General features: G+C 40.9%; 1 protein-coding gene across 2 annotated transcripts; it reads right to left on the minus strand.

The window, feature by feature from the left end:
• Nucleotides 1-8,004: 8,004 nt before the first annotated feature.
• On the minus strand, nucleotides 8,005-13,705 carry myog (myogenin). Of its 2 annotated transcripts, none has more exons than XM_055654526.1 (3): nucleotides 13,102-13,705; nucleotides 11,422-11,521; nucleotides 8,005-8,447 (listed from the first exon to the last, which is right to left on the minus strand). In XM_055654526.1, the coding sequence occupies exons 1-3, from the start codon at nucleotides 13,618-13,620 to the stop codon at nucleotides 8,317-8,319; spliced, it is 750 nt and encodes a 249-aa protein (XP_055510501.1). In that variant the 5' UTR covers nucleotides 13,621-13,705; the 3' UTR covers nucleotides 8,005-8,316. The 2 variants fall into 2 exon arrangements, with proteins under 2 accessions (XP_055510501.1, XP_055510502.1); XM_055654527.1 differs by having other exon boundaries at nucleotides 11,393-11,521.
• Nucleotides 13,706-14,254: the final 549 nt, after the last annotated feature.

The raw sequence follows: 14,254 nt of genomic DNA on the forward strand, positions 1-14,254 counted from the left end.
ACACTGGCCAACATGTCCCAGCTACACTAGTTCCACCTAACCATGTTTGGTCCATATCCCTCCAAGCCTGTTCAATCCATGTACCTGTCTAACTGCTTCTTAAATGTTGGGACAGTCCCTGCCTCAACTACCTCCTCTGGTAGCTTGTCCCATACCCCCACCACCCTTTGTGTGAAAAAGTTACCCCTCAGATTCCTATTAAATCTTTTCCCCTTCACCTTAAACCTATGTCCTCTGATCATCGATTCAGCTACTCTGGGCAAAAGACTGTGCATCTACCCGATCTATCCCTATCATGATTGTATCCACCTCTATCAGATCACCCCTCATCCTCCTATGCTCACAGGAATAGAGTCCCAGCCTACAAAACCTCCCCCTATAGCTCAGACCCTCTAGTCCTGGCAACATCCTCGTAGATCTTCTCTGTGGCCTTTCCAACTTGACGTTGTCTATTGTTAATCAGCAAAATGTAACAATTTAATACTGAACAAATTAAGTTTGAATGCCACATGTCATATTAATATTTAAACTATTAAAGAGTGACAAACGAAAGATCATGTTTGAAATTAAAAATGATATGTAACTCTGAACAAAACAATGACATGCTGTACCCATGATTTAAATTGGAGGGATGTTCAGTTTCTCTCAGGGTTGATATCTGTGGTAGTTTTTGTTTATTAATTTATCAGAAGTGTCAAAGGCAGCATTTATTGCCAGCTCCACGTGGCTCTTGACATCGTGACTGTAAGGCAAATCCCCAGGACGGGTTTTTATGATACACAGTTATTCTGGAGATTAATTATTAAACATGAAAATAAAATTAGACCATTCGAGAGATCACTTAGAAGTCAACCGCAGATTATTACGACTAAGCTTTAACTGCTCTTTGTTGAGGTTAGGTATAAGTGGAAGTAAAAAGTTGTGTTGAACAAAATCTAATTGTTCTGCTCACGTATACCACAGATTTCCTGTAGATGGTGCTGCAGTCAAGAGAAAAGATATTGTGATAGAGGAAATCACTGTAGAGTCAATTGGTAACTTTATATGCTGAATGACAATCACCAGTCCTGAATTGCTGAGATAATGTTTTTTAAATTGTCTTTTTTCTGAGGGGAATGGTGCAGATTTGGCTTTTGTAGTGGAGGTGTCATCTAGCACCTTGTTGTCTATTACCCCATTCCCTCTCGCCAGAGATGCTGCTTGTCCCACTGAGTTACTCCAGCATTTTGTGTCTATGCCCAGAGATGTTGCTGGTTTGCTGCCAGCGATCTCAGCTGACTCCCCGTGTGATTGAATGTTGTACTCTCCTTTAGGATATCTATGAGCAGCCCAGCATTAGAATGGTCTTTCTGCAAGTCAGACCGGATTTATCATCTGTAAGTTAATCATAAGATATTATGCACCTTTAAATCATTGTGGAATAAAAACAATAATCTAACTTATTTGTCTCAATTATCTAAAAAGTGGGATAAAATATTTTTAATGTTGTAAGTTTTTTTTTAAAAAGGTACAATGTCAATTTTCTTCTCAGAGAATAAAACACACCAATCACTCATTAATTTTTCATGCCAGGGAAAATGTTCAGCGTTAATTAATGCTAACAACATTGTTAAAAGCTCCCTTGCCCGTGAATGCATCAGCCCTACATTTCATAGAAACATAGAAACATAGAAATTAGGTGCAGGAGTAGGCCATTCGGCCCTTCGAGCCTGCACCGCCATTCAATATGATCATGGCTGATCAAACACTTTTTATGAGCCCCCTGTGGCTAGTTACCTTAATTTTATTGGTTTCAATGCTGTGTCCTTCAGGTAGGAACAACATCCCCTGTGGAGGATTAGGACACCTTCAGCAGTGGCTTCTGGGCGTCGATATTTGAGTGTGTATCTACAGACGCCAGAAGTTGATATAAAATAATACAATAATAATGCAAGCTAATATGATTAGTACAGTCATTGACACAAAAATTCATACTAACAATTTGGTCAGAGCATACCTTCATTAATAATGAGCTATATAAAGTTATATTGAATTGATGAAACATTACCTAGACCATTGTGTACTGTGTATGAAAAAACAAGGAATGTCACTATCTTCACAGTACATGTGACAATAAATTATCCATCCATCCATCCATCCATCCATCCATCCATCCATCCATCCATTCATCCATCGATTGATCCATCCACCTACCTACCTACCTATCCCAGTGGCAAATTAAATTTGTGCCATTTATCCCAACTGCAACCATAAAGAATGATGGCGATTTGGAATTACTTGATGCTCTGGTGTAGAGCTTCCCATACAGACACATCTGGACGAACTGGTTCCATGCACAACCAGTAAGCATCTTCCCGTGATTTGAGCACAGCTCCATCCTTCAGGTTTCTTGTGTTTCATATCATGGGTGGCAGAGGAAACAGCAATATAAACTCACAGTTGTTTAGCTGCACAAATTGTGAAAGAATAAGAACTGTTTATTCCACACTGCAGTATTTCTCCATGTCCAGTTTGTGATTTAGAGTTTAGAGATACAGCACAGAAACAGGTCCTTCAGCCCACCGAGTCTGCGTAGACCAACAAGTACACTAGTCCTACATGCTAGGGACAATTTACAGTTTTACCAAATCCAATCAAACTACAAACCTATACGTCTTTGTAGTGTGGGAGAAACCCAACGCAGTCACAGGGAAAACATACATACCCTGTACAGACAGCACACGAGGTCAGAATCGAACCCGGGTTTCTGGTGCTGAAAAGCAGCAACCCAACCACTGTGCTGCCCATAAGATTGAGCTTAGGTGATTAGATGGAACTGCTTAAAACTGGAAAAAGTTCAGTGGAAGAAGTTAAGTGAATGTTCCACAACGTTAAGAACAGGAGGATGTTTAGGAACTGGTAATATTAGTGCAGACTTACTTTCTTAGAATTACTTTGGGGCAGAATTTTTTTCTTGGTCCATTAAAGCCAATTAAAAATATATTCTCAAGGGGAGCATGGATAAGCATCCAGGTATCATCCAAGTAAGTTTAATCAATGGATTTGCTCACTGCATCCAAAGCAGCTTCTCAAATTCCATGTTTAAGAAGGGCAGATGCTGGAATAATCGAAGGTAGGCAAAAATGCTGGCGAAACTCGGCGGTTGAGGCAGCATTTCATCCACTTTATTCTTTTTTTTCACTTACATTTTATTGATTTTTAAGAGATATATACAAAACAGTGCAACACCATCACCATAAATAAAACAAAGTATGAAAAACAGCAATCAAAATTAAAAAAATAAATAGATAGGGGGAAAAAAAAGTGAATAAATAAAAAAATTGGAATAAGACTGTGTGGTTCACTTACCAAATTGAAAAAAAGAAAAAATATTACATTGATTAGTTATCTGGGGATAATTCAATATTCATACAAACATACCATCTAGTTCTATATAACGCAATCTTCCCATATCTAGCTCTGCATTTATCTAATTGGTGTCATGGCTCAAATAAATGGTCAGAAACTCAGCGGGTGAGGCAGCATTTCATCCACTTTAATACTCTGAAGCAGCAATGACAAAGAATATTAGTATTATTATTCGAAAACATAATGAGGGTGTGAAACGAAAGTATTTTTTTTCTTGTCTCTTGTTTCCAATGCACATTACAATATCTTTATTGGCAGATAATGTATTGATTGCCGATTTTATTTTCCTACATCGTTAAGTTAATTAACAGATTTATTGCCATATTACTGAAGAGAAATTGCTGATAATCTGCTTAATTTCTACAGCCACAAGTAACTAAGAGGAAATAATCTATTCAAAGGTCATTGCATTCATTCAAGGAAGAAGCCCAGATTCCAGGCTAATGAATGATAATGCACTTTATTTGTTTTCAAACATATCCCAAATCAAAAGTTGACTGGAAAATGGAGATTAATTTATGCTGTTGAAAAAAAATTAAAATTTTCTTGTTAGAAAGGAAGTGTTTGAAACCAGTGGAGTAAGTCATTTTTCAATCAAAGACAAAGGCAAAATGCTGGAGTAACTCAGCGGATCAGGCAGCATCTCTGGAGAAAATGATTAGGTGACATTTAGGGTTGGGACTCTTCTTCGGACTGATTGTAGTAGGGAGAGTGAGCGGCATAGTGAAGCAATGGTAGAGTTGCTTCCTAACAGTGCCAGAGACCCGAGTTTGATCCTGACTACAGGACTGTCTGTATGGACAGACTCAGTGGGCCGAAGGGCCTGTTTCCAAGCTGTATCTCTAAAAAGTCTAAAGTCCAGAGTGAGAGTAAAAACTGGAACAGGACAAATTGTTTGTGAAATATGTGGATGGAAATACATTTACTGTTTTAAGCACCAAGAGTGCACCTCACAGAGCTAGGTAGACACAAATGCTGGAGTAACTCAGCTAGACAGGCAGCATCTCTGGAGAAAAGGAATGAGTGACGTTTCGGGTTGAGACCTTTCTACAGACCTCATATATGCATTAGACTGCTTCTAACATTTGGTTCTATTGGATTGAATCAATAGATACTGGACTATGGGGATGACATGTACCAGCTACAGGGGGGCATTGCAACAACTCAGCAATGCTTTCTAAGCAGCACTTTCCAAATCACCAACCTCTATCCCTGCAGAACCAAGCACTGGCAACTGCAAGTTTCCTTCTAAGCGCCACACTATCCTCAGTTAGAAATACACCCCAGTTTATTTTTTAAGCAGGTACTAATCTTGTAGGCCCATGCCCCAAAACACCCTAGGGCCACCATGTCCCCACACAGAACATGCAGTTCAAGTCGCAGTCACCTTAACTGAGAGTGAGAAATAAATATTGATGTCCTGCGAACAAGCACAAAATATTTTACTTGTAAATTATGTGAGCGACTTAACTCTTGGTCCTGCTTTCATTCCCGGTATCGTGGGTCAACTGACACCTGCTTCTGTGACTTGAAGCCACCAGCTGTTGCCCTGCCAGTACAGTACAAGCTTTCATCGAATTCAAAGGACGCACATCATGAGTTTTACAGATTTAAGCCCATCATAGTTTTTCAATTGGATACATGCAGCTAATATTTTCGTGGTAATATTTCTTTCCTTTGTATTATCCATTGTAGAATTATTGTTTTTGTTTCACTGAGGGACACAAGTTTTGAAGTTTGTCTACAAATGTGTCTCTCTTTCCTGCGGTGTGATTTGAGAAGCTCTTTGCATGAATAATGACAATGTTGTACATGCAATGGCAGCCTTTTCTGTGCAACACTGGTCAGACGGCATCTGAGTTTAGTTTAGTTTAGTTTTAGTTTAGTTCATTGACATGTTTACCGAGGTCCAGTGAAAGGCTTTTGCTGCTTGCAAACCAGTCAGCGGAAAGACTATACATGATTATAATCTACAGAGTACAGATACACGATAAATAGAATATCGTTTAGTGCAAAGATAAAGTCCAGTAAAGTCCGATAAAAGATAGTCCAAGGGTTTCCAGTGAGGTAGATTGTAGCTGGACTGCTGTCTAGTTGTTGATAGGATGGTTCAGTTGCCTGATAACAGCTCAGAAGAAACTAACACTGAATCTGAAGGCATATGCTTTCACACTTCTGTACATCTTGCCTGATGGGTGATGGGAGAATACCAATAAGAACAAAATAGGGATTAGAATTCCAGAATTTTCATTTACTAACTGTATACTCATGACGGCGTAGCCGGTCATAGTGCGAACTCCATCATTAAGTTCGCTGACGACACCACTGTTGTGGGACGTATCACTGATGGAGATGAGTCAGAGTATAGAAGTGAGATCGACCATTTGACCAAATGGTGCCAGCACAATAACCTGGCTCTCAACACCAGCAAAACCAAGGAACTGATTGTGGACTTTGGAAGGGGAGGTTGGGGACCCATAGTCCCATTTATATGAACGGGTCGATGGTGGAGAGGGTTAAGAGCTTCAAATTCCTGGGCGTGCATATTTCCGAAGATCTCCCCTGGTCCCACAATACTGATGCTATTCTAAAGAAAGCACTTCAGCGCCTCTACTTCCTGAGAAGATTACGGAGAGTTGGAATGTCAAGGAGGACTCTCTCAAACATCTACAGGTGCACAGTAGAGAGCATGCTGACCGGTTGCATCGTGGCTTGGTTCGGCAACTTGAGCGCCCAGGAGCAAAAAAGACTGCAAAAAGTTGTAAACACTGCCCAGTCCATCATCGGCTCTGACCTCCCTACCATCGAGGGGATCTATCGCAGTTGCTGCCTCAAAAAGGCTGCCAGCATCGTCAAGGATCCACACCATCCTGGCCACTCACTCATCTCCCTGCTACCTTCAGGTAGAAGGTACAGGAGTCTGAAATCTGCAACATCCAGGTTCAGGAATAGCAACTTCCCCAAAGCCATCAGGCTATTAAACTCAACTCAAACAAAACTCTGAACATTAATAGCCCATTGCACTTTATCTGCTTATTTATGTGTGTGTATATATATGTTCAATGGTATATGGATACACTAATATGTTCTGTATTTATTTATGCCTAATATATTCTGTTGTGCTGAAGCAAAGCAAGAATTTCATTGTCCTATCTGGGACACATGACAATAAACTCTCTTGAATCTCTTGAACCTACAAACCTGTAGGTCTTTGGAGTGTGGGAGGAAACTGGAGCACCTGGAGAAAACCCACACGGTCAGAGGGAGAACGTACAAACTCCATACAGACATCTCCCGTAGTCAGGATTGAACCTGGATCACTAGTGATGTAAGGCAGCAACTCTACTACTGCACCACCTTTGATTGGTGTGTTTCACCAGGAGCAACTTAAGTCTGAGGTAGCTCACTGTGGAATATAAGTTAGGCAATTTCCCAAGAGCCTGTAACATGGAGAGAAAACTTTCTAAATGCTGGATTGTCTATTGTGTACTTCAAATGCCAATGAAATATTTACTTATTGAAGGGAGACTTGGTCACTCTTGATACTGAATCCCATTTATAAAACTGAGTGACCAAGGCCAAGGCCAAGATCTATTGTCAAGACACTACCAAGATTACAAAGGGGTCCAGATATCTTTAAACCTTGTAGATATCAGGAAGATATAAAAACTGTCGGATAAGCAATTTCAGGATCCAAGCCCACCAACCAAGTCCACACCAACCAATAATCATCTGTACGCAAGGTCTATTCTACACACAAGGGACAACTTGCAGAAGCCAATTAACCTACAAACGTGTATGTCTTTGGAATTGTGGGAGGGAACGGAGCACCCGGACAAAACCTGTACACTCACAGAGAGAACGTACAAACTCCACAAAGATTGCACCCGAGGCCAGGACCAAACCCAGGTCTCTGGCACAGTGAGGCAGCAGTTCTACAGCTGTGCCATTGTACCAATGGTAGAAATCAGCCTTTATTTCAACATAAAAAGTTTGTAGAAATTGAAATCTAAATGAATGTATCAAAGATTTCAGTATTTGATCAAGGAAACATTTTAAATTGGATTTACCTAAAATATCCTAATGTTAAAAGTGTTTTTGTACAGGGATAATTGGAAATTAGTAGAACCTCTCTGTGAAACACACTAAAACAAAGCTCAAAGAAAATCATTATTTGCCCATTAAAACCAAAATAAATGTCATAAACAGCGGGCGATGATCAATATAATGAATCACCTACCAAGCCCCAATTTGCTGCGACGCTGTATGTGAGATTTTCAATAAAGTCTCTGTGTGGTATCATCAAAATGCTTGTAAAAGGAACAAGCCTTGAAGTGTACGTATCTAGTTTTTTGGGCATATAGTCACTTAATCTATATCAATGTTTGCTTTAAACCCTGATTTTGTTTAAAGTCTAATGTTAACAATATTAAAAGTGATTTTATTCAGGATTTTATTCATCCTGATTAATAAGGGTTGCCTGATTTTAATGATAGACAAAACAAGGTATCTGCCTCTGTATCTTCTTGTAGAGAAACTGACTGCAATAACTCAATAAATAAATTTGCATCGTTTTCTCATTAATACAACAACTGATTTATTTTATATTAACTTTATTGTAAAAAGCAGAATAATTTAGCAAAAAAAATATCAAAATAACAAACTCACTCAAAAAATGAACAGTACAAAGGATTTATATTTACATTTGGACTTTAGTTGCAAAAACACACATTGGTCATAAAGCTGTATAAAAACAAAGCATTGGCCATTTTAAACAGTTTTAAGAATTAGGAATGATTTTTTTTTCTAATTAAACAACCTTATGCACAACACACACCAAAGTGTATAAAAATAAAAAAGGCTTCCAATTATAAAAAGATGCATGGAGGGAAGAACATCAACTGTCGGTCAGTTGATGGTGTTACTCTCTAAATAGCTGCTTGGTGAATGTTCTGGTGTAATGTTGTCCACTATAGAGGTGAGAGAGCGTAAACTGGCACTTCCAGTGGACTGGCCCTTATTCACAGGTAGTAAGTGATCTGAAAGAAAGCAACACAGAATCAATGTCACACTACATTTGATGTTCTTGGATTTGAAATGATAGATCATGAAACCTCAATTTCTGGCGTTTAGAGTGTGAGATTGAAGGAAGCCTAGGAGATCGTATTGCCAATTGGATGATAATCATACAATATGGAACAATATGGAAGTTAAAGGTTGCATACTCCATATTGAACCATTAACCTTTCCCATGAAAGCCATCTACCAAACTTACATTGAATGCCACAAATGCTCCTTCAGCTAGATCCCAAAACCATATATTCAGATCCATCCAGGATCATAGGCCATAGCCATCCATTAAAAGGAATATGTGAAGGTTACTCATTCTTTAATAACCCACTACAATGTGCCAACACAAAAGAGTCATCCAAGTTCAATTTCAAACTTCAAATCCAGCCTATCACCAGATGTGCACATTTCTACAGCCAAAATATCCACCATCTTGCGACCTGCATTGTAAACATCTTCTCTGAATGTTTTTCCCATCTAGGCTCAACATTTGCAAGGATCAAGACTGCCTCCCAACTTTCTGCAATCAGTGCTCATTACTTATCATTTCCAAAATCCTCTTTTTTCTTCCTGCTCCATTCCTTCCCAATCCTCGGTGTATATCCTTCCATTTATACGTTGGTTACAACTCCAGGGTCCAACTAACCTCTGCTTTCACTCATCCCTATACCTAGCTTTCATCCTCTGATCTTCTGAGCATTTGTTGAATTCCTACTATCCCCTGCTCTAAAACCGATGCCAGAGTCATCCTCCTGAACTATGCCTTCACTAGGTCTGCCATCTCCAAATCACTTTCAAGACATTTTCCACACAATTGTTTATTTCCTGGTACTTCACTTCCACCTGTGACACTACACCGTGGATGACATAATTACATTAAACCAACATAAACAAAAGCAGCAAAAACAGTGGTAAATATAAGCAAACCACAAAGTGCTGGGGGAACTCAATGGTTCAGCCCGCATCTGTGAATAAGTGACGTTTCAGGTCAGAACCCTGGTTCAATTTAACTGTAACTTGACTGAATAAATGTCTGTGCTATTCTCTAGGCAAATCTGCCCAATGTTCTCGGTTTGAAGAAGGGTTCCGACCCGAAACATTATCTGTCCAATCCCTCCACAGATGTTGCACAACTGGCTGAGTTCCTCCAGCACTTGGTATTTTGCTGAAGGCTCCAGCACCTGCAGTCTCTTGCATCTTTGCTAAATATACGCAAATAATTTAGAAACTGAATTTTCTTTAGCCAAACATGTTTATGCTATTCTCCAGGAAAACCTGCATTGCTATTATCTGCTCTTTTCTTCAAAGTCTGATATTAATACATGGATTTCATATCTAAAAGCCCTGAGTTTTAGTTTAGTTTAGTTTAGTTTAGAGATACAGTGTGGAAACAGGCCCTTCAGCCCACCGGGTCCGTGCTGACCTGTGAACCCCGTGCACTAGCACTATCCTACACACTTGGGACAATTTACAATTTACAGCCTGGAGAAAACCCACATGGTCATGGGAAGAATGTACAAACTCCATACAGGCAGCACCTGGAGTCAGGATCGAACCCGGGTCTCTGGTGCTGTAAGGCAGCAAATCTACCACTCCGCTACCATGCCACCCAAAGTGTAACCAGAATTTCCTGGAATGGGTTAATTTAATGGCCCAAGCTGGGAAATTGCATGAAAGAACAATAATTGGCATGGAAGTAGATCACTTTCATCCATGGAAATCTACTTCCTGAAGAGGAACCAACATCTATGCAAGTGGCCAAACTCTGCACTACATTCTGTTCTTGGCTGAACAATGTTTTGTGGCTCATTTACAAGAGTTTTGTTATCACGTATCCAACATTGTGATTGTGCCCATTTTTTTAAATGGAGTTAAATGTGTATAGAAGTTGGGAGGTCATGCTGCAGTTATATAAGATGTTGGTGAGGCTCCATTTAGAGTTTGGGTTCAGTTCTGGGGTGGTTCTGGTCACCATATTATAGGAAAAATGTCAATTTGGAAAGGGTGCAGAGAAAATTTACAAGGATGTTGCCAGGACTCGAGGGTCTGAGCTATAGAGAGAGGGTGAGCAGGCTGGGTCTCTATTCCCTGGAGCGCAGGAGGATGAGGGCTGATCTTAGAGAGGTGTATAAAATCATGAGAGAATAGATCGGGTAGACACACAGAGTCTCTTGCTCAGCATAGAGGAACCAAGATTCAAAGGGCATTGGTTTAAGTTAAAGGGAGAAAGATTTTATAGGAATCTGAGGGGTAACTTTTTCAAACAAATGTTGGGGGTGTATATTACGAACTGGAGGAGGTAGTTGAGGCAGAGACTATTGTAACATTTAAGAAGCAATTAGATAGGTACATGGGTGGGACAGGTTTAAAGGGGTGTGGGCCAAATGCAGACAAGTGGGACTAATGTAGATGGGACATGCTGGTCGGTGTGGGCAAGTTGGGCCGAAGGGCCTGTTTCCACACTGTATGACTATGAGTTAGTGAAGGGTTGCTATTGTCTTGGTTCAAAGTTCAACATGGGATATGACAGTGAGATGATGTCTTTGGGAAAATAGATCTTCTAAGCTACAACTAGAAGTAGAAATTATATTTCCATTACACTCATTTTTAAATATGATTATTTTAAATGTTAACAGATAAAAGGAAAATAAGCGAATGAAATAAGTAATGAAAATTCCCATTTTGAAAATTAAAAAAAACTTGAAATAAAAACAGAAAATGCTGGAAACACTCAGCAGGTCAGGCAGCATTTGTGGAAAAAGAAACAAAATAAAGGTTTCGGGTCCGAGCTCCTTTGTTTGACCTGAAACATTAACTCTATTTCTCTTTCCAAAGATGCTGCATTTCCACATGCGCCTAATTTGCTCAAAGGCACTGAAGGTCAAATGGTTTCCTTGCTATTGAAATAAATCACCCTGTTGTTGTACACAGCCTGGTCCCTACCGCTGGGAGGATTGTACGGAGTGTTGCATTGATCGGAGGAACTGCTCCACTCGGGACTGCAGGAGGCGCTGCTTGATCCACATTCACTGGCTACGCCCACCTACAAGTACAATGGAAAACAAAATGAGCAAGGTGGATAAACAGAGAGAGAGAGTTTCTAGTAAAAGTCTAAACCATCACTGCTTCAACTCTCTTCCAAACGTGCATTTGCCACAATAATCAAGTCTCTTATTTTCTTCCACTAGACCCCTGAAAGCACCTGTCCCTCCCACAACATCTCTGATGCAGATGAGGATTGGATTCAGGATCTTTCCCACATGCCTATACCTGGTCTCGAAGGCACAATGACCTTTTACCATCTGCCTTACCTATCCAAATCCCTTGCACATTCAGCTCCCAGCTTCCTATATTTGCTTCTTTAAATAAAACAATGCTTTGTTGACTGAAAAACATTTCAGAAAATCCCGAAGTTCATGGAAGTGATTTAAGTGTTCCCATCTCCTTCAGTTTCTTTCAATCGAAATGTTTTTAACACTATTTGTCAAAACAATGTTTTACCACTCACTTCTGTTGAAGCAATTTAATTTGGGCCATTAAGATAGCATTCAATCTTATCTAAAGCCTTTCTAACATTCCATAAGCATCACTCCAGAATATTATCTTGATAGTAATATTAGTGTCACCTTCCTATGGAGTCTGAAGAAGGGTCCTGACCCCAAACATCGTCTATCCATCTTCTTCTAGGATGCTGCCTGATCCGCTGATTTAGTCCAGAACTCTGAGTCTTCCTATGGCAATAGACCCAAAATGCTGGAATAACTCAGCGAGTCAGAAAGCATCTCTGGAGAGAAGGAATAGTGGCGTTTTGGGTTGAGACCCTTCTTCCTATGGGGTTCCTGTGAAGCTTTGATTTAATATGCCCTCATGGACTTTCTGCTATCTGCTAACGATGAATTTTTTGGCAGTTGTTCCCTCATTAAGTCAACAAAAGCCCTTAAAAAAAATCTGGACTAATTGCTCCAGGACTCTGGGGCCACGTAAGGTGCAATTGGCATATGAAGATACAGTGCGTTCTAACCGCACAAAATTAGCTACACTGGCCACTGAAATATCACAACACGGGAAGGGCTTAGGAAGGTATCTTGGTCAGCATACGTTCAGAAGTCATAGGAGCAGAATTGGACCATTCAGCCCATCATGGCAGATGTACTATCCCTCTCAAACTCATTCCCTGCCTTCTCTCCATAATGTTTGATGCCCTTTCTAATGAAGAATCTGTCAATCTCCACTTTAAAAAAAATGTCCAATGACTTGGTTTCCACTGCTATTTGTGGCAATGAATTCCACAGATTCACCACCCTCTGGCTAAAGACATTCCTCATCATCTCCTTTCTAAAGGTACTAGCATGGACTAGTAGGTCCAAAGGGCCTGATTACATGCTGTGTAACTCTCTCCCTCTATGACCAGCCCAACACAAACATTTTCTTGTGTTTTGTGGAAATGCACCAATTTTATCCAATCCTGGAGAAGGCACCAGAGCAAAGTTGGGCGATGGGCCACAAAAGCACAACCCGTTGCCCAAATGTCCACGCCATCAGTTCATAGGCTTGCTCTGGTCGGCTCCCCAGGGTTGTGAGATTAGTTGAAGCGCTCCCTTGTCCATTGCCCGGGATACTTGCCCCTTGACGCGTGTTGCTGCTGCCACTGTAATGCAACTTCTCCTGTTGGTTCAAAGTGCCGAGCAGCACCTGGAGTCTCTCGATGTACTGAATGGCGCTGCGAAGGATTTCCACTTTGGGCAGTCTCTGGTTGGGATTCAGCAAAGTACTTCGCTTCAAAGCCTCGAACGCCTCGTTGACCTTCTTCAACCTCCTCTTCTCTCTTAGGGTGGCCGCTTTTCTCCTGTCCAGTGTCACGGATTTCCTCTTGCAGGTCTTGCACGCCCACAGCAGGCACTGGCCGTGACAGTCGTGCGGTTGCTGCTGCAGTTGTCGGTGTTGCTGTTGCAGCTCCGACACCGGGTACACGTGCTCATCCACGCCGCCTTCCAGCGACATGACATCGGCGCTCAGACCCGTCCCCAGCCGCTGGTCAAACACGGGCTGGTCAAAGCCCTGCAGGCGCGAAGGGAAGAGATTCTCGTTGTCGAAGAAACGCTGGTCTGTGAAATAGAAAGGATTGGTTTCAAACAGCTCCATTGTCAACTCTGTTGAAACTCTGGAGTTATCTCAAGCACCAACTGCACAAGAGTATGGCAACGCCAACTGTCAGGAGGCATTTAAAGTCTCCGCTGGCATGAAATCACTAGGATATATATAGAAGGCGCAGAAATTCTATCCAACTCTTAGCTGTCGACATACATCAACATTTAAGTCTCATTCCATTTATTCCCTGGAGTGTTGGCGGTGCGGACGAGCTCACCAAAACTAACGACCTAAATGATACTTTTTAAAATACATTTTTCAATTTAAATATATTATACCAAGCTTCGGGAATTTTGAAATGTTGAATAACATTGCCAATTTCTTTTGCAAAGGACATATATGAATGGTATATATATAAAGTTTATATATATATTAATACTTCATATAGAATGACAGCAGGCCCTTCGGCCCACCGAGTCCATGCTGGTCACACTAGTTCTATGTTATCTCACTTTCTCATCCACTCTATACACTCAGAGGCCAATTAACCTGCAAACCCGCACGTCTTTGGGATGTGGGAGGAAACCGGGAAACCCACGCGATCACAGGTGGAACGTGTAGACGTCACACTGACAGCACCCGAGGTCAGGATCGAACCCGGGTCTATGGCGCTGTGAATCTCCACACA

The sequence above is a fragment of the Leucoraja erinacea genome, chromosome 24 (assembly GCF_028641065.1).
Source record: "Leucoraja erinacea ecotype New England chromosome 24, Leri_hhj_1, whole genome shotgun sequence".
Classification (NCBI taxonomy): domain Eukaryota; kingdom Metazoa; phylum Chordata; class Chondrichthyes; order Rajiformes; family Rajidae; genus Leucoraja; species Leucoraja erinaceus.